The 18,726-nt window shown below is 39.1% G+C and overlaps 1 protein-coding gene across 2 annotated transcripts in view; it reads right to left on the reverse strand.

The window, feature by feature from the left end:
* Positions 1-9,391: 9,391 nt before the first annotated feature.
* The window catches only part of kctd16b (potassium channel tetramerization domain containing 16b), a 78,697-nt gene continuing 69,362 nt past the window's right edge, over positions 9,392-18,726 (reverse strand). Inside the window, exon 2 of one of the 2 annotated variants that reach the window (XM_028596106.1) lies at positions 9,392-9,855. In XM_028596106.1, coding sequence (XP_028451907.1) covers positions 9,392-9,855 — 464 coding nt within the window. The remainder of the gene's footprint in view (positions 9,856-18,726) is intronic. The other variant, XM_028596107.1, reaches the window with a different exon arrangement.

Consider the following 18,726-nt stretch of genomic DNA (forward strand, 5'->3'; position numbering starts at 1 on the left):
GATTCCTACTCCATTTCCATCTCCTCTGTCTAATTAATCTCTGGCCCAGTCCCAGTGGCCAACCCTCGACTTTAAAGGAGAAATATTATTCTCATTTTCAGGTTCAAATTTTTATTTTGGGTTTCTACTGGAACATGTCTACATGCTTTAATGTTCACAAAACACACTACTGTTTGTCTGAATAAACAGACAGTATATAAAGCGCCCCCTCCCGAAAAGCCCAGTATGCACTGTTTGGCGTGCGAGAAAAATATGGTGGACCTTTTGTTTTTTGTTACAGTACTAATTTTACTAATTTTGTTTGCTTTCTCCTCGTATGTACCATGTTTTTACACTTGTAAACACTCCCAATGATGCATTTCGATTGACATCCTTTGGCTGATGTCTTGCTTCATTTCGTAATAAGAAATAAAAATGTATTTTTTGTGTACTCATTGAAAACACTTTACTATGATGATATGTACAATGCGGGCTTTCAGTGTGTGAATGTAAGACACAGCTTTTGTTTTTGTGTACTGTACTCACCTGACATTTCCAACCCTCCTTGCACACCTGCGCAGCAGACAGCATAGACCTTTTTCACAGCAGACATGTTGACATGTCATAGTAGGAAAAGCACAGCTGAAATTGATGAACGAAGGTTCAATTCCATCAAGTGTCCCAGTAAGCTATTTCAGTGAGTCAGCATGCACAATACCAGGTCCTCTCCTAAGTGGAATGCAGCCATCATTAATGGTTTTGAATTGGGGCTGTCAAACGATACATTTTTCTTAATCGCGATTAATCACTGAATTTCTATAGTTAATCGCGACTAATCGCGTGTCGTTTATCACATGATTAAAATTCTATTCAGAACTGTTTTTAAGTACATATTAACAATGGAAAGCAATTCTTACCAGTGTATCTTGATTGGGAATCAAATAAATGCAAAGAAAGTGACTTAAAACTTTATGAACTTGACTTTAAGATTTGTATTAGTTTATTATTTATTTACTGTAAACAAAAGAAGAAAAAGAAAAAAAGAAGGGTACTAAACAATGTGGTCCTTTGAGGCCAGACCAAAAGATTTAATAATAATGTAATAACTATAACAATAACTTATTTCACCATTAAATTGCGACCCGACACCGGATAAGCGGAAGAAGATGGATGGATGGACCAGTAAATTGCTGTTGAATGACAAAAACAACCACCAGATGGGAAAGTGGTATTTTACAATTACTGTGAATGCACCACGAGGCTACCTGTTTTAAGTGAACGCACCGTCTGTGTTGTTTAATTCCGACAACGTCAGCTGCTGCGCTGCAGAGCAGACTGTTACGTCCCAGTGTTGGAATCCTCTACAGTGAAATACAGTCACACTTTACACTGTTTAACGTTAGCTGTCAGCATTTTACCAGTGTTTAATCCAGCTGCTAGCAAAAGGTAGGCTAACGTTACATGCTGTCAGGTGTAGTGTAAAGTCAGGCACCGAAATGAGGCACCAAAAGTTTTGTTCTTATTCGGTCTCGTTACTACCGTTTAGGTCGGCACGTTTCGGTACCCAACCCTACTTACCAGAGTCAATATAGTGTTTAGTAACTTCTAAATAATTTTGATTACTCGCTGACATCCAGTGATCACCGGTTGATGAGACAGCGTTTGCACTTTGCACTTTGGTTTCAATAACAGGACAGCGTGTAGCACTCTCCAAAATAGTGCTTTGCCTGAGCCCACTACCATCAACCTGAGTCACGTTAATTATACTATGCTTAGCTTGTAGGTGGTAGCTCAAGCTTGACGTGATATTTTAATTTGGCTTTACACAATGTGCCAATGGCTTTCAACTTGTCTACGAGCCGTCCGGGAGTTTTGGAAAATAAAAAGTGCCATTCAGAATTGTGTTGCTGCTGCATTTCTCCATCATGCCTGCAGCCTGCAGCAGTAGGATGTGTTAGGAGGACGTATGGCAGCTTAATGATAAGTACAGGTGTGGCAAAGGGTCAAAATAGTAGCCTGTTAGGCACGACGTGAAGCCAAGTGAAGTGAAAATAAATTAATAAATGGCGGCATGCGATTAAAAGAAATTAACGTGTTATGCTCCACCATTAATCGCAACGCAATTAACGTGTTAATGCTGACAGCCCTATTTTGAATATACCTGTGCTTTCCCTACTATGACCTATCAACATGTCTGCTGTGAAAAAGGTCTATTGTCAAGCTTTTCTGTTCCCGCAGATCACCTGATCCAGTGAATGAGGGAACGGTTTTGAACACAGCTATAGTGGGCAGATTACCCTTGTTGTTTGTCTGATTGTACAATTAACTGGCCTGAGCAATTTAGCTCTTGGTTTCTGCCTGATTCTTTCAACTGTCTGCTTGTAGCCAATTGTAAGCCTGACTGACCTTTTGAGCGAAGGCTCTTAACTGTACCTGTTTCATCCAGACAGTCTGCTTGTGGCTCCAAGTTCTGTCGTAACCCCAGCAAGCTCATTCAATGATATACATGTTGCGTATAAAGAACACTGGGCTGTATAGTAAATGTGGGATCATAATCTACAGCAGCGTTGAAAATAATTTTCTTGTTCCTTTGTTCACTACTCTCTATATATAGTAAACATAGTAGCTTACTCTATATAGTGAGCAGTAAATTGAAATTGGACACTAATTTTCATTTTGTGTCATCACTGACAGTCACAACTGTCATTTTTGCATGTATAAAATGGGTAGCGTTGCATTGTGGGACAATGAGCATAAGTAGTGCATGACACTACTGTGACAATACTGTGGGCACTCAAAATGGATTGAGAGTATATAAATATAGTACTACCTTATATATGCAGTAAATAGGGATTGATTTTGGACACAGCTCACAACTACCTTTCTTTTCTGCAACTGCATAAAAAAAGATAATACTGTCAATACTAATGTTTTATTTCATGTAATGAACACACACTAAACTCAGAAAACATGTTTTAGACATAGAGCATTGGGCAGATGCAATGAAATGTGAGGACATCTTGTGTCAAGTGAAGCCCTGATAGATGGATTTGCAGGGAGTTGCAGGCATTATATGTTTAGATTAGGATCTAACCACAAATGCTGATGTTCTTCTGCCTGCGCCCAATAATGTGCCTAAAAACCCTTTGCCACAATATTCAGTGCATCAATGCAGTAGTTTGCAATGAGCATAACACCATTTTACAACTGAGGTGGAGATGATCAGTCATCCACTCATCTGTGAAGCATTCATCTCAAATCCATAATCAATTTTAAAATGTCACTATCTTTCTTGATAATGTGTGGACCCCAGAGGATTAGGACGGCCACAGCAAACGCTGATGAGAACTGGAAATAAATACAAGTCTTAGGTCGCTGTACAGAATATCTTGTTTATTGGTTGTTGTCATACATTTTCAAAATGACTATATGCTTTGTATCTAAAGACTCTCAGATGATTTGTACTGTCTCTAAAGGCAGACAAATTAACACCTGGAACACAGGGCAACTCTCACCACAGATGTTTGGCTGTTAATAAATAACATTCAATTAAATTTCTGGACATAAATCCAAGTATAATTTTAAGATCAGAAAAACTTTGATAGGCAGGTTTTCATAATTGCATAATTTTCCATAATTAAACTATATAATATTTTCTGAAGGATTCTTGGTGAATCAAGCATTTCCGTGAATTATGAATATGTTCATATGCCCCTGGTGAGAATCACTCTGTTTTCAGTCACACTGCAGAGTTGACTCTTTAATTGATAATGTTATATACCTGTGGAGGAACAGCAGACACTATCAACACATTTGTGCTTATCTTTTTTTTTTTTTTTTTTTTTTTTTTTTGAAAGTTTTCTTTATTCTGTTAAATATCAGTTTTTGACATAATCTTTTTCACAAGAACAGACTAAGTTATCTGTTATATGTTTTGTATACCAACATGCTCACAATGTATCTGAACCATTTTTTCCTCTTTTTTTTTGTGTCAGAATAACATACATAAAAACACACGCCCTTTTGTTTCGAAAAATGTTGTGTTCCAGGTCTACCATGGTGGTATCAGAATAGTGTGATTTTCTTTGTGGTCCGCAGGCTCATCAAAGGCAGGAGGAAAATAACAGGTATTATAGTCATACACACGCTTCACTTGCAGGGCATGACTATAAATTCAGGAAAGAAAATCACAGACGGTAGTCGGGCACTCCAAGATAACATAAATCGACAAACTTAACATCAGTTCAGTCTCTTTTTCATACATGACATTTGACTTGAAAACAGTCATTCTTTATCAATAAGATTTACATCATATGTTGTTCTTTTCAGGCCTAAAGAACTTAAAATCATCTCATGTGCTCTGAAGGGGAAAACTGGTCAGCTTTCTCTCATTATTTGTGGCTGTGTTGTGCATGTTAGGGGATTATTCATATTTATCTCCTTTTCAAATACTTTCTTGTTTGTGTTTCTTTATACATTGTGCAAAAACAGCTGTATTCTACTCTAGAAGGCCACCAGGTGTCTTGGTATTTATTTTTCCTCTGTCTGTTCAACAGCATTTCTAATCACATCTCACGACAAATCTGTGTTTGAAAATGCTCTCATAGATTTCTGTGACTGATCGACCTTGTTGATGAATCATCTCAAAGTAAACAAACCGAGCACATTTTTAAAATGGCAGGCAGAGTCAAGCAAACACAATCCATAATATCCCTCCGCTTAAGCTGGGCTGATTATGAACAACACAAGACTAACTCAGAAATAACTTGTATGAAAAAAAGCTATAAAAACAATTCTCCCTTGACAATTGGAGACTTTTCCCTTTCACATGAATCGTGTTTATTCGAACTGTTTACTGTGCTTGGATTATTTGGCCAGATAATAATTGTACCAGCAACTGAGAACACATGTTCTATTGGTAAAAGGAGAAACCACTTGATACAGTACTTTAGGTCAGCATGCTGTTCTCAGAAAGTTTTAAGCAAAAATCAACCTAATGCAAACTATGGTCTGGCCTAACACTCAAATTCCTTTTGTATTCATGAGCTGTAAGAAGACCAGCATACCTGTGACTTTTGTTCATAAGCTCTTGTTGTTTGCAAATGGTCAGTGTAAACCTACTGTACTGTATGCAATGTGTGACAACATTTTCTTTTGGTTCAGACCAGGAAAACTAACGGGAATTACAATACCTGTACACAGATTCACATACAGTATAGTGCAGGCAGTTTAGTTGTGCGCTGGCTCTTTACTCCAGCACTTATTATTTAAATTGAAACAGATGTGATGTTAATGTTCTGATTCTCAGCTTTAACTTGTTGGGAAATATAGAAATGTGGCTCCCAAATAAGGTTGTCTTATTCAATATTTGGTTTGCAAATCCTTTGCGACCAATGTTGCCCACTCTGCCAGGCCTATTGAAGCTGTCTTCACTTCTTGCTGGTTTCAGGGGCTTTTGCCGTCAGTCTGGTTTTTAACAGTAGAAATGTATATTTAGAATTGTCCTACTGCATTGTCCTATAATTGGAGAGAAATCTCACACTGTTCACCCAATGTGGATGTAAACACCCTTAAAGCAGTGGTGTAGTCTACGTGATACGCAGGTATATGCAGTATACCCACTAAGAAATCTCCAGGATTTCCATATACCCACTTAAAAATGTGCAATGATACGCAACAACATATTTATGTGACAGAACTTTCACTTCAGATATTTGTATTCACAAATACGGGGTCGAGTAACGTGACAGCAAACTAAACTAACACTGAAGGACATGCAGAGAGACTTTTCTCATCATTCATCAACCCGCCGAGCGCAGTGCGTAGTGTGTGCGTAGCAACCGGGCCCAAAGGCTCCGCCTACACTAACGCCAGTATCCTCCCTTCACCGCACATTTAACACAAATATAAGTAGCCTATTTTATTTTGTCCTCGTTGCTTTGGGGTCAGCTTTTGTGATCCAGGCTTAGGTCCCTGATGTGAAAGCCCCCATACAGCTTTATATTCCATTATACATTTTATATATTTTGAATGTCATCTGTGTTTTCCTTCTCATAGGATAAATAAAGGTATTCCCACCATAACAGTATACCCACTACAATACATTAGACTACACCACTGCCTTAAAGACTGTGGAAAGAGAAAGTCAGCACTTTCACATTATAGTCATTTCATTTTAAAACCAATGTTCTGGAGTACAGAGCCAAAACAACAAAAAGCCTCTGTCCTTTCTGACTGCACTGTATGGTAACAAACGCTTCGGAGTTAATCGTTGAACATTTTGTACCTTTTGACTTTTGAACAAACTTTTCTTTTAGTTTTTTTGGTTGTTTTTAAGGGCTGAACATACTTCTTCAGATTTTTTGATTGCAGTTCAGCATCACTGAAATGTCTTTGCTTCTTGCTTCTGTGGCACTCAGGCAAATGTGCTGACAGTCAGTTTATGACACTGTTGTCTTGAAAAGCATGTAGCTTATCATTTGTTATAGTGGTGTGTATATATATATAATATGTTGCAGGTGTGTATTATATTTTCCCCTCGTTCCTGATGGCCGAACAATCTAAATGATAAAACAAGAATGGCTGTATTACATTAGCGTCAGTCTACTGCATCACTAAAAACATACGTCATGGATTTGCCTGTTATATACAGAGAGTATAATACATTATTCTGGTTAGGTATGATTTATTCTGTTTATTTACATATAATGTGTAGTCTGGATTAACATATTTCCACTTCAGCTCATACGATAAATTACTTTAAAATGACAATGTATTATCCCAGCAATGTAGAAAAATAAGTTGTATTCATTGTATTGACATGAGAAAAATGGTTGGCTTTTATCGAGCACCTATTTCAAGCATATGAATGTATATACTGTAATAAACCACAGACATATGGGCATCACTGAATATACTATAACCAGAAATGTCTTATTACCCATGAATCACTTCTCTCACAGGAAATACATTTTATGGGCAACATAAGGGCATTTGATAATCTACTGATTTAAAGGCCTTTAGATAGAAAAATAATTATAATAGAACTTTGTTTTAATTGTCCATTTCTATTAACATGTAAGGGATATGTTTTAAATAAACTGATCTTTAAATAGGTTTATGCATGTTTTATTCTCGTGTGTGTGTGTGTGTGTGTGTGTGTGCTTTTTATTTAACTTTATACTTTGTGCTGTGTAAAAGCTATGATTGTTTATAAAGCACATTCCTCTGCGCTTATTAAGCTGCAACGACGACAAATAATAAGAAGCTTTAATCAAGTTCCTATGTGAAAAGGTTTCCCTTTTTCATTGTCTCTGTTTTTATTGTCCTACTACTGCAAAGGTCATTTTGAAATGTCATCTATACAAGATATTTCATCAATATTTATATTTTTCTAACCCAACCTACATTTTTCATCACAGCTGTCTATCACTGTCTATCAGCTGCGATCAACAAACATGTCTTCAGTTGTTTACCAATCTTATCAGCTACTTCCTCTTATTGAAACTTAAACGAAATCTAATCAAATGTGTCTCATAGATTGGACGTAGTGAGTGTTAAGAAGCTTCCTTCTACAGACATCAACCTTTTTATTTGCCCCGCACAGATGACACATTAAAGTTAGTTTTTTTTTATCTACCATTAAAATATTTTAACCTCTTTAACTTTAATTCTCACTGCATCATGTATTTGTTTCCTTAGCGTTTTGACTGTTAAAATCTGCTGTTCAATATATCCAACCCCTTTTATTTTTGTTCTCTTTTACACATCTCTCCAAACAAACATAGATTGTGATGTCAATTACACTAACCGTTTAAATAAACAATTAACTAACTAAAACGATTGTGTTAAATGGCATTCGAGGCTTCAAAAAGTTCGCCATCATAACTCTCAAAATAATTGTTTACATGTACAACATTGCTGAATATCTGTGTGCTTTTTCCATTTGCGGTGGTCAACTATTTAATTTGCACCCTGAAATAATTTCTAAATCATTCTGTCAGTAAGATATAATCCAGCAAGAGCCTTAAATAAATATTCAATCAATTTACTGGGGAAATTGAATTGTGTTTCTGAATTGCACTATTTACTAATAATACCTGTCTGACATCTTTTTGTAACCACATCACAACACATTGACTTGGACTGAGCAAGGTGCACGTAAATGCATACATGAATAATGGCTAATATTCACTAAATACATGACCAGCTTGTCTTCGTAAATAACCCAGGGGCTTCATTAATAACTGTAAACAACAACCACATCTATCAGCTCCATCACTGGACCCTATCATCAATAACTATCGATCACCGTGTGAACAGTCGGGGAAGAAAGCATCCATTGTTAGCCTTTGTAGCAATCCTGTCCCATTCTGTCTGTGTTTACTGTAGGTGTCATATTGAGCATGGTTTAAATGACCTCAGGATTGATGGCTTTCTGTGTGGGAATGAATGTTTGTGAGTGTTGTGTTCATTTAGGTGAAGTAATTGTTAATTAGTAAATTATGTAAATGGGAAAAGTGTGTGTATAGGTGTGTACAAAAGTCACCCTCACTCATCCGTCACACAGTAACCTGGTAATTGCTCCACATCTAGTCAACACTTCTAAAATCAATGTAATGCAGGCTAGTTTGATGCACTTGGGGTACTTTGCAATACAACTGATATTAGAAGAAGAAAATTGATTGTGCTCATTATGAGAATGTACCTCCTCCTGCCTCAGAAGTCCCAAAATGTTGCCTAAAAGTTAAGTAATTGACCAAGCTGTTTACGCCATCCATGGCAGCAGAGAGCTCTGGGTGTATTTATAGTGAGAGCACTGTCGGGATAGCATGAATTATTAATGGGTCCTGATGCAGATTTATCTTTGACCTCTAGGCCAACTGGGTGCAAGAACACACACACACACAAAAATTACCACACATTCACATACTAAATCAATGTCTTTGTGGGCCAAAACTGTGGCTCCTGTGTTGGTTTTTCCAGAGAAATTTTGACAGATGATAGTGTGCGCAGTCCAGTAAACCCTCGGCAACCCCCATTAATGCTAAATAGCCATTAGCAAGCATTCGGTTGGTTGATTGGTTCATAGAGGATGTCTTTCGCCCACTTGGATTAGTCCTCAGGGATACATTATTCATAGCTCTGAAGCATTCAGCAAGGTACAGCACATACTTACAGTACATACAGTAGGCCTAAACTACATACACACACACATATGCACTACATATGTCAATAAGAGAGTTTTTATGCTTCTTACTAGCTTCTTTCTGGACTTTCATCCATCTGGCATAAAGGTGTGGATTCAAATGAGTTAAGTGTTATCTCCCTTTTGTTGCAAAAGTCAAGATCAAAAAACATGTAAACTGATCCTTGGCCTTATGTGTCTGCTACCTCTGTCGTGTTTCCTGGCTCAGAGGCGGTACTTTCTCAGCAGGTCGGCCTGCCACATGTACTTCCTCTCAGGGAACCTCTCCGGGATCTTGATCTTGCGGAAGTCTTGAATGCACTTATCCAGCTCCTCTTCGACTGTCAGCTTCTCTTTCGCCGGCCTTTTCTTGCAGGTGCTGGTGTCACGGGAGCTTGCCGTGAGCGTGCGCAGCAAGTCACTCTTTCGCCGCTGGTCAGACTGCTGAAGCATGGTGATGGGGCCCTTTTTTCCTGGCCTGTCCAGGGTTTGGACGTTGGCATGAGGGTGTGACTGGCGGTTGACCGGTCCGCAGATGACTGTTCCCTGGGGAGAGCTGGCTTCTGATTGGCTCTCAGAGCTGGAGGTGGAGAGCTCGTTAAAGGAGGTTCCGCTCTCGCCCTCTCCGTCGCCCTTGTGGTTCTTGCAGCAGCAGTCACATGGAGGGGAGGACCAACGTGATGGACCACCTGGAAAGAGAGGGAACCAGAGAGGAAGCTAACATTAGAGTTTATTGCAGAGGCATTTTTTCCACCTTTTCTTTCTTTCTGGGCCGATCATCATGAAGAGAAAAATGAGACGGTGACACAAAGAGAGCCAAAAATTTGTCAGACAGGAGAAGAAAGGCAAAGTAAGAAGCGCTGAAGACAGACAAAGAGAAAAGTCGACTAGTGCCAAATGGCTTTTTCACCTAGAACAAAGTAATGTGACATCAGAGACACCTGGCTCGATTCCAGTCTAATCATTGAAGTGAGCTGGCTGACTGTGTGACAAGCCTATATTGTTCAGAGAACTACCCTCATAGATTCATGCTGTCACATGAAACAAAGAAGCTAAACCGTTTGAAACCACACAACAGAGGTCCAGATTGACATGCACATATAGTAAAACACTGAAGGCAATAATGTTTGGATTCAATGCAGGAGTGGCCACTGCAGAACAAATTGAATAATTCTTAACTTTGATGTGCAGCAACAATTTCTTTCTGTCCCGTTTACCAGCCAACAAATTTATCTGTAACTGAATCTGTAACTAAAACCCAGGAACAACAGTTTGATGAGTTGTCTAAAGATGTCTAGTTACATATCATTTTAGTAGCATTCAAATGAGTTTCAACAGTGATTAAATGATAGAAATAAATCATTCAAACACTGTTGGAACAATTACCTTGGTGAACAAGCTTATTTAGGTTAGCAATATTTTAAAGAAAAAAAAACAACCTGTTCTTTGAAGCTTCTGGAGTATTTTTCCATCACCATCTATAAAATGTTTTTTTAAAGTCTGTGCGTTGCTTACAATTGAAGTGTTACTGGTCAGAGGAGAGTTTCTGTTTATTACTTTGTTCACAAACTTTCTGTTTTCACCTGACCTGGAGCTTAGAGTGAGCAGGCATTTTTGTCAAAAAAGGTTGCAGAGTATCTCGGTGTTGATGAGTTTCAGGCAGCTGCCCAGAAATTTTGGTCTTGACCAATAATGAGACAAATGCAGTGATCCATTGAAAGGAATCAATTGTCCAGCCTAACCTCTGTGTGAGTGTACAGTGAAAAGTTGAAATACTCACAGGAACCAGAGCAGCACCACAGCTCTCACTGCAGGAAGAAGCCATTTATTTTTCATGCAAACCTCCTGAATAATTGAAGGGGTATCTGTTGCTGATGTACTCCATTGTGTTTAGTGAGGAGAGAGATCAAAACCCACGAGGCAAACACACACGCATGCCACGCCCCCCTATTCTGATTACGAGCCCCGCCCCTCACCATCGACACTACCACACACACAAACGTAAGCTTCCGCTTTTGAAGCATACTCTACTCATCAACTTCAATAGTACCATGGTTTCTTTTCATGTGTTGTTGAGCATTGCACTTAATGCACTTCAAGTGAGATAGTACAACACTATAAATAAGGCTGCTTAAAATAAATGCCGCCCCACCTGCTTTTTTTGTCCTCTTCAACATATTTGCCTTGTTTATAGAGAGGCAGCAGAACTGAAATCAATTCATCGAACCAACCAACATTTGTTCCTCCGACCAGCGCTCATAAACAGCTACACGTATTGTAACTATATTTATGTCAGTATAAATAGAAGAAATATTTGTTTTGGACGGCTTTGACACTTACACCAACTGTTATTCTAAACTGCAGGAGGAGTAGTATATATATATACAGTATATATATATATATATATATATATATATATATATATACACACACACACACACACACACACTGCTGCCTGTATGTGAAATAAGCATCACCCATCAAAGGCAGTGACAGAAATGGAACACTACGCCCTTTGTCACCCACAGCAGCTCTAGATCTCTTGCTTTCACATGCACACATACACTATCATATATTAGTGTGATTTGATGGTACACACACAATTAAAATTGTATCAGCCTCAGATAAAAAGATGTTCACGCTATACAGTTTAGGGATAGAGGACCTAACCCCATGATAGATGCAATTAAGTCTCTTCCCAACCTTTGTTTAGGGACACATGAGTTAATTTATGTCACTCTGAGTGAATAGCTAGCCCTGTGATCAATGAGATGCAGACAAGTAATTGGTGTTTTCAAAAATGACCCCAGACTCTGGTGAATTGTTAAGTCTGCCAGTAGCCAATCTGCCTGTTGAAATAAAATTAACGTGATGAGACGGCTAAAGCTGCAGTAACAAGTGTCTTAAAGAGCCTTGTTTGTGTGTGTAGTCTTCCATCTGTACATTTGAAATATGACATTCTGATTAAACTTAATAATTATATCCACCTCCACGTAGCTCTTCACACTGGCTTCACAGGTTTTGACCATGACATGCTGCTTTAATTTACAGGTTTTGTGAACAGCTCTTAGCCTCGCTAACACTAAAGACTACCAGGTAGGGATCTGATTTATTATTTTGATCAGTTGGATTTCCTGTCAAACCTTTTAGCTTCGAAAAATTCTATTTAGAACACCACTTAAATGGACTGTAAAATCCAAACTCTGATAAGTCAGATTTGTAAAATAAGTCCGTCTTAGTGGTGTCTCACTCTCAGCTACAAAGTGATACTTTAATTACGTTCCCATCAGTGTGCAGTGTTGATGCTTCGTAGCACATTGAGTCATGTTAGTGGTAAAAAACAACTTCTCTTGTTAATTGAAGTGAAAGAAAATGTGTAAATGTAAAGACCTGCAATTTCTCATTGTTATTTACACTGTAGGGTTATAATATCTTACTAATTGAGGTGAACATTAAACTGTTTATGTTGTTTATTTCCTTCTTTCTTTATTGCTCCTGCCATATATGTATATATTTATAAAATCTCCGGTAATACTATAATAACACCACTAATTAGATTTTTCAATATACAATAAACTGTTTTCCACAGTTGGTCCGATTAAGGGTCAAAGCATTTGCCTGACACTCCTAGTCCAATTTTGCCTAACCGTAGCTTAATTATGCATTTTGGCAGCTTCAAAATTTACATTGATGGAGGTGCCATAATTAAAGGTCAAGGTTTCAGATTTTAAAGGCTATAGCTGCCACACAAACTGTTTGATTTTGATTATACTGGGGAGGAATGATGCATGTGGTTACTAAGTGGCCCAAAGGATTCCTGCATCCATCACTCAAGGTGAGCATTTCAAATTGAAACATCTTCTTCTTCTTCTTCTGCACTTGAGGTAACGTAAACTGCAGCAACTGTGATCACTTTCCTTCCCTATACCTGGGTAATCCACTTACTGGGACAATATCTTTGTAGATCTTATGAAAAAGCATACATAATTATAGAAAAGGACCAATTTCCTGTCATTGTCATACACACAATATGTTTGCTCTTTAAATGGCAGGAATTTGACATTTTCTCTCTATGACAGGTAGGTGATGCTACTGAATGATCCACTCACTCAAAGGTGCATTGTTCAGAACCAATCAGGAGATATCTTGGGAAGAGCATGTCCCAGCTTCCTGTCAATGACGCCCACGTGCATGTCAGCATTTTTGGAAAGCTGTAGAATAAATCACCGGAGGCGCAGCTACTGTAGCAAGACTGTGTCTGAATTTGAACTGAAAAGGAATGCTATATTTTGTGCCTTCTGTAAGCTAATCATTTAGTAAAAGATAAGAATATAACTTAAGTGCAGTCACAGGAAAAGAAAACACAAAACCTCACTCTCACTCTTGTTTGCATTATTTCTTAAGGTTTTTTCTTAATTAAGAACTTTTTTATGCCTCCCTCCATAACAACTTTTTTCAACCATTAAATGGCCCAGCTGCCTCTTGCTAATATAACCTCATTAATAATATATTGGTTTATTTATCAAATTAATTAAATTACCAACAAGCCAGAAAACCTGCTGATAAACTAAAGTGACAAGAATACTGCAGCCAAAGTTGTGTGATGACATCAAACCTCACATAATAGTAATCTATTCAAACTAGACTGTACACTACAGTGTCCAATAAATCTACTGCATTGTTAAATGCAAAAACTGCAGCCCAAAAGGAAGAGAAGTGGGCATGTGGCTGGAAGGCTGCCAGCTCCAACCTGGATACTCAGGCTAAAATTGGGTGAGTACGTGCATCGGAGAGCTTGCCTTGTGTCTCTGGCAAGGCACTTAATCCCCAAACTGCTCCAGGGACCAACACAAAAGACTTTGGTTTTACTGAGCTGCTCCTAGGTGAGATTGTGTTTAACTTTGAAGCAGGGAGGAAGGGGATTTTTGCTCAGCAAATCTATGGTACCTTGGAAAAACTAAAAGGGTCAATCTGACGCGTGAGGATGTGCCTGATGTCAGACTTTATCCCATGTACAACCTGTGAGCCAGACTAGCATGTGTGTGTAAATATGGTATAGTATAATGTATGTGGCAAATTGTGCTCTCATGTGAGTCCAGTGTTGCCACAGTTACTTTGAAAAAGTAATTTAGTTACTTTACAGATTACTTGATTTTAAAAGTAGTTTAGTTACTTTACAGATTACTTGATTTTAAAAGTAACAAAGTTAGATTACAAGTTACTTTATTAGTTACATGCAGCAGCTGCCGACAACACCCCCACAGCCTCAACATAAACATGACAACCGGTTTACTGTGAGGCAGCTCGGCATTGTCAGTAGTAGGGATCTGGTTTATTATGGCACGAAAGAGAGCGAGTCAACCGTGTTTAAGGGCAGCATTTCCGCTACAACAAACCTATTGCCCGACCAACTTCTTCAATTCTCCCCCACTTACTGGTTTTGCACCGAAGTCCAGCTTTAGTTGTTTGGGTGGTGGGGGTCCTCCTCTCTGCTTCGTAAGTTTGACTGCAGCGCTGCGACTATTGCCGTCTTTAGCTTACACAAACTCTAAATAGTGACTGTATTTCCAGCTAGAAAACGCACATCTCTCTCCGCCCTCCATTGTTGTTTACGTTTGTGTCGCTGCGTGGTACACGTGAACTGTCCTCATGCTGAAAACGTGACTTGTTGCATACCTGACTTCACTCCCCGAGACTCAAGAAGAAAGCAAAAATATATATTTTTACTAAGGAAAATGACAAATAGTAACGCACAGTGACTTGGATAAGTAACTTTAATCTGATTACTGGTTTGGAAATAGTAACGCGTTAGATTACTCATTACTGAAAAAAGTGGTCAGATTAGAGTAACACATTACTAGTAACGCGTTAAGTGGCATCACTGTGTGAGTCTAAGGTCAGACTTTCCTTCAGGACTGAGTGCATGATTGTGTGTTTGTTTGTGTGAGTGCACATGGAAATGCATATGTGTACATGCACGTACATTATAACTTGTGAAAGATGATGCACCCTAAGCGAGAGCCTGATGTAGGTCACTTTCCGTACGTCCCGACAGCCTCCTTTTCTCCACATACATCATACATGTAGTGTGGCATGTATGTGTGTGAAGTATGCACCAACAGCGGCTGTGTGCACGCCTGTGGTCATCCCTCAGTGTGTAAGTGACATTGGCCTTGGAACTATTATCTTTATGCCATTGGGCAGAGAAAGGGAGGCTGATGTCAGGTGGGATTCCCATTCTTGTCTTCAGAGGTGACAGACTGTCGGCCGTGCCTCTGGCCAGCATCACTCAGCGCACACACCCGCACTTTGTGTGGGTGTGTGCGTGTGTGTGCGTGTGTGTGTGTGTGTGTGTGTGTGTGTGTGTGTGTGTGTGTGTGTGTGTGTGTGTGTGTGTGTGTGTGTGTGTGTCGTTGCATTGTACTTTATGTGCAGCAGTTGATTCATGTGATCTCATGTTGTTTCTCCTCAAGGGTGGACAGGAGTTCTGACTGAAGTCTAATGACTGTCACATGCTATTACACACACACACACACACACACAGCTTCCTGACAAGTGCTCCAGGCTCTGATGTATTGATCTCAGCAGGGACCTTCACAACTTGTGTTAGCTCTGGCCAGTAAAAAGACCTAGTTGACTCACACTGCACAGAGAGTTGAATAGAACAAACACACTCACACGCACACACACTGCAACTATTTTGTTCCCAAAAATTGCAAGCAGCAGACTCAGATATTTCCCTCATAGTGTTGAGTTATTTTGGGAAAAATAATGATGTTTTCTTATGGGAAAGGCTACAACTGCTGGAGTGTTTGGTGGTCATACAAACATGAAAGGACTTTTGACTGACACTTTCGAATAAGTAGATAAACACATCCACAACAATCATTTTGGGAAAATGAGTTCCCATCTCTTTTCTTCTACTCTATTTTGATTATTTTTCTTTTCTTAACTTCTATATTTTTTTCTGCACTTTTTTACCTTTCTCTCTTGCTCTCCCCATGTATCTATCTCTCCCTTACCTTTCTCTCATGCCTGTATCGATGGGTTGGCACATCAGTGGAAGTGTATGGACGATTGCCCTCTGATTGATTTCTGTCATACAGCCTCTCAGCACCGGGAGGCTGTTCACCGGAGATAAATGATGTTAGCACAACAAAAGCAAATAAACTTCTACTATCCATCACTCTCTCTCCGTCATTTCTTTTCTGTGTCCAACCTCAACTCTGCTGTCTGCTTCTCTCTGCCACTGTTTCTTGCTCCCTATGCCTTCTCTTCCTGCCTTCCTGTCTCTTCCTCAGTCTCTCTCATCTTCTTCTGTCCTCGCTCAGATTGAGGTTTCGCCTTTGTCCAATGTTCTTTTCTTTCTCTCTAACTTTCTGTTCTTCTCATTTGCTTCATTTTGGCAAGGATTTTTCCATATGAGTTCTGTGTGTCAGACTCCTGCACTGCACCTTAAAGCGTAACTCTCGTCAAAACGCAACCTAGGGTCTTTTTGTGAATGTACCCGAGTCAAACTTTCATTTAAAAGCATATTTAGGACAGAATCGCCACTTTTAAGATTTACCGTATTGTTTTTCGGTCAAATGGCCTTTTGAATGGGAGTGCTAGGGGATCTTTTATGCTAGCCTCAAAATAGCTATTTTAAAAACACTAAGAAGGCTCGACACAACATGAAACTTTGCTCGAAGTATCACCAGGGGCTCTACACCTTAAAGCTACATTATGTAAGAATTACTCCCATCTAGCGTTGAGATTATATATCGCAATCAACTCTCTCTCTTGCCACGCAGTATTACAGCTACGGTAGCCTTCACGCTTCAAAAAGTGAAGGTGTACAAAAGGCTGTCTATCAGCTGTCGTTGGAGTTAATGCGTTCTCTTAATACATCCATGAGTTCATGTCGGAGAGTGGCGCGGACACCATGAGCGGGCATGCGCGCCACCTGACGGAAAGGAGAGAGAAAGAAAAGGAGATTGCAGCGGTCCAGAGGATAATTAACTAGTTGGGATTTGGTGTGTGCCTCCAAAGCAGCTCCAATGTTCACTCTTTTTCCGGTCTCTTGCTCTTTTCAATATCCGTTTTCTTTTTCTGGGCGAAGAAGAAGACTACTCTTCCTGAAATTCTGATTTTGAATACGTGTGGTCCTCCATGTTTCCTTCTTCAAACTTGCCGGGGCAGAGAAGCAACGATACCTATTAGCTGCAGCTGTGAGTCGAAAACACAAAAGGCGGAGCAGTATAGCCTGTATGTCCCTTACCGGCTAACGTATTTCAAGATGGCGCATCATTATGGAGCGTCTACCCCAGTTCATGCAAGCGCAAATGTAAAATTCCAAGCTAATAGGAATACTTGAAATTGATGGTGGAGGTCAATACTCATGAAAAAGGTGAAAAAGTGTGTGAAGGGCAATACAGATTTTGATAATGAACAACTACAAACGTTACACACTGGGGCTTTAACAAAAGCATTGACAACATTGTTTGTGTACCCAGAGTTTACTAAAAAAAGTTTTGAACAACTCACCGTAGCTCTTGTTGTTTCTGGCCGCTACCACCTCGGCAGTCAAAGCGAGTCAATATCCGAATGCGAATGAACGGACTCCATATGAGGCTCCTTTTTCAACTACAAGGTCAATGTTGTTTTTCAATATTAACAAAACAAGAACTAATCCGTTTATTTATATGGAACTAAGCTTTAGGAGCTTTCCATCTTTACTCTCCTCCCTGTTATGTTGCATTCGGAAATCGATTGTTTTTGACTGATAAAATGGCTGCGACCGGAAACAACAAGAGCTACGGTGAGTCTTTTTAGTTGGGTACATTCACAAAAAGACCCTAGGTTGCATTTTGGCGAGAGTTATGCTTCAAGCTTATTCTTGAATATTTACTGAACAGACAGCAGATCATATTGTTTATAATTTTTGGGAAATAATGCAAATTAGCTTGGCGATCCAACAATATGGCCGGAAAGCTCTAAATGAAAATGAAAACAAACCATTAAGTCCTTTCAGCATTTGTTTTGACAGTGGTTGTAATCTAATTTAGGTTACAAAATGTGGAAAGTATAAGCACTCAGACACTTGTAACATACCATCAATGCCTAGTTTGTGATTAAGTGTTCCAATTAACTTTTTTCATATATCCCCCTCTCCTCAACCTGCCTCTCCTCATTTACTTGTATTCAATCATTGTTTCACACTGTCCTCCAGTGGATTTATGAAATTTAAACGTAAGTCAGCATGTGGCTGTAAAATACCAAATTATCATTTATTTCCCTCTCTAAACATCTATGAATCTGCCGTAACATTACCTTTAATCAGGCACTGGATCGACTAGAGAACCAAAATGTTGGCCTTAATGTCTGTGGCTACTTGTCAGCTAGTCCACATGTCTGTGTTTGAGCGTACATTTTAATTGTCACAAATAATCACCTTTATACGGATATTCTATCAATACACAACAGATATGTAAAGTATTGACCAAGTTTGCCCAAGTTTTAAGACTGCAGTTCTGAGACTCCCTTTGCCTGAGTGCTTCATATCAATAACGCTGTTGGTC

Source organism: Perca flavescens, chromosome 13 (genome assembly GCF_004354835.1).
Source record: "Perca flavescens isolate YP-PL-M2 chromosome 13, PFLA_1.0, whole genome shotgun sequence".
Lineage (NCBI taxonomy): Eukaryota > Metazoa > Chordata > Actinopteri > Perciformes > Percidae > Perca > Perca flavescens.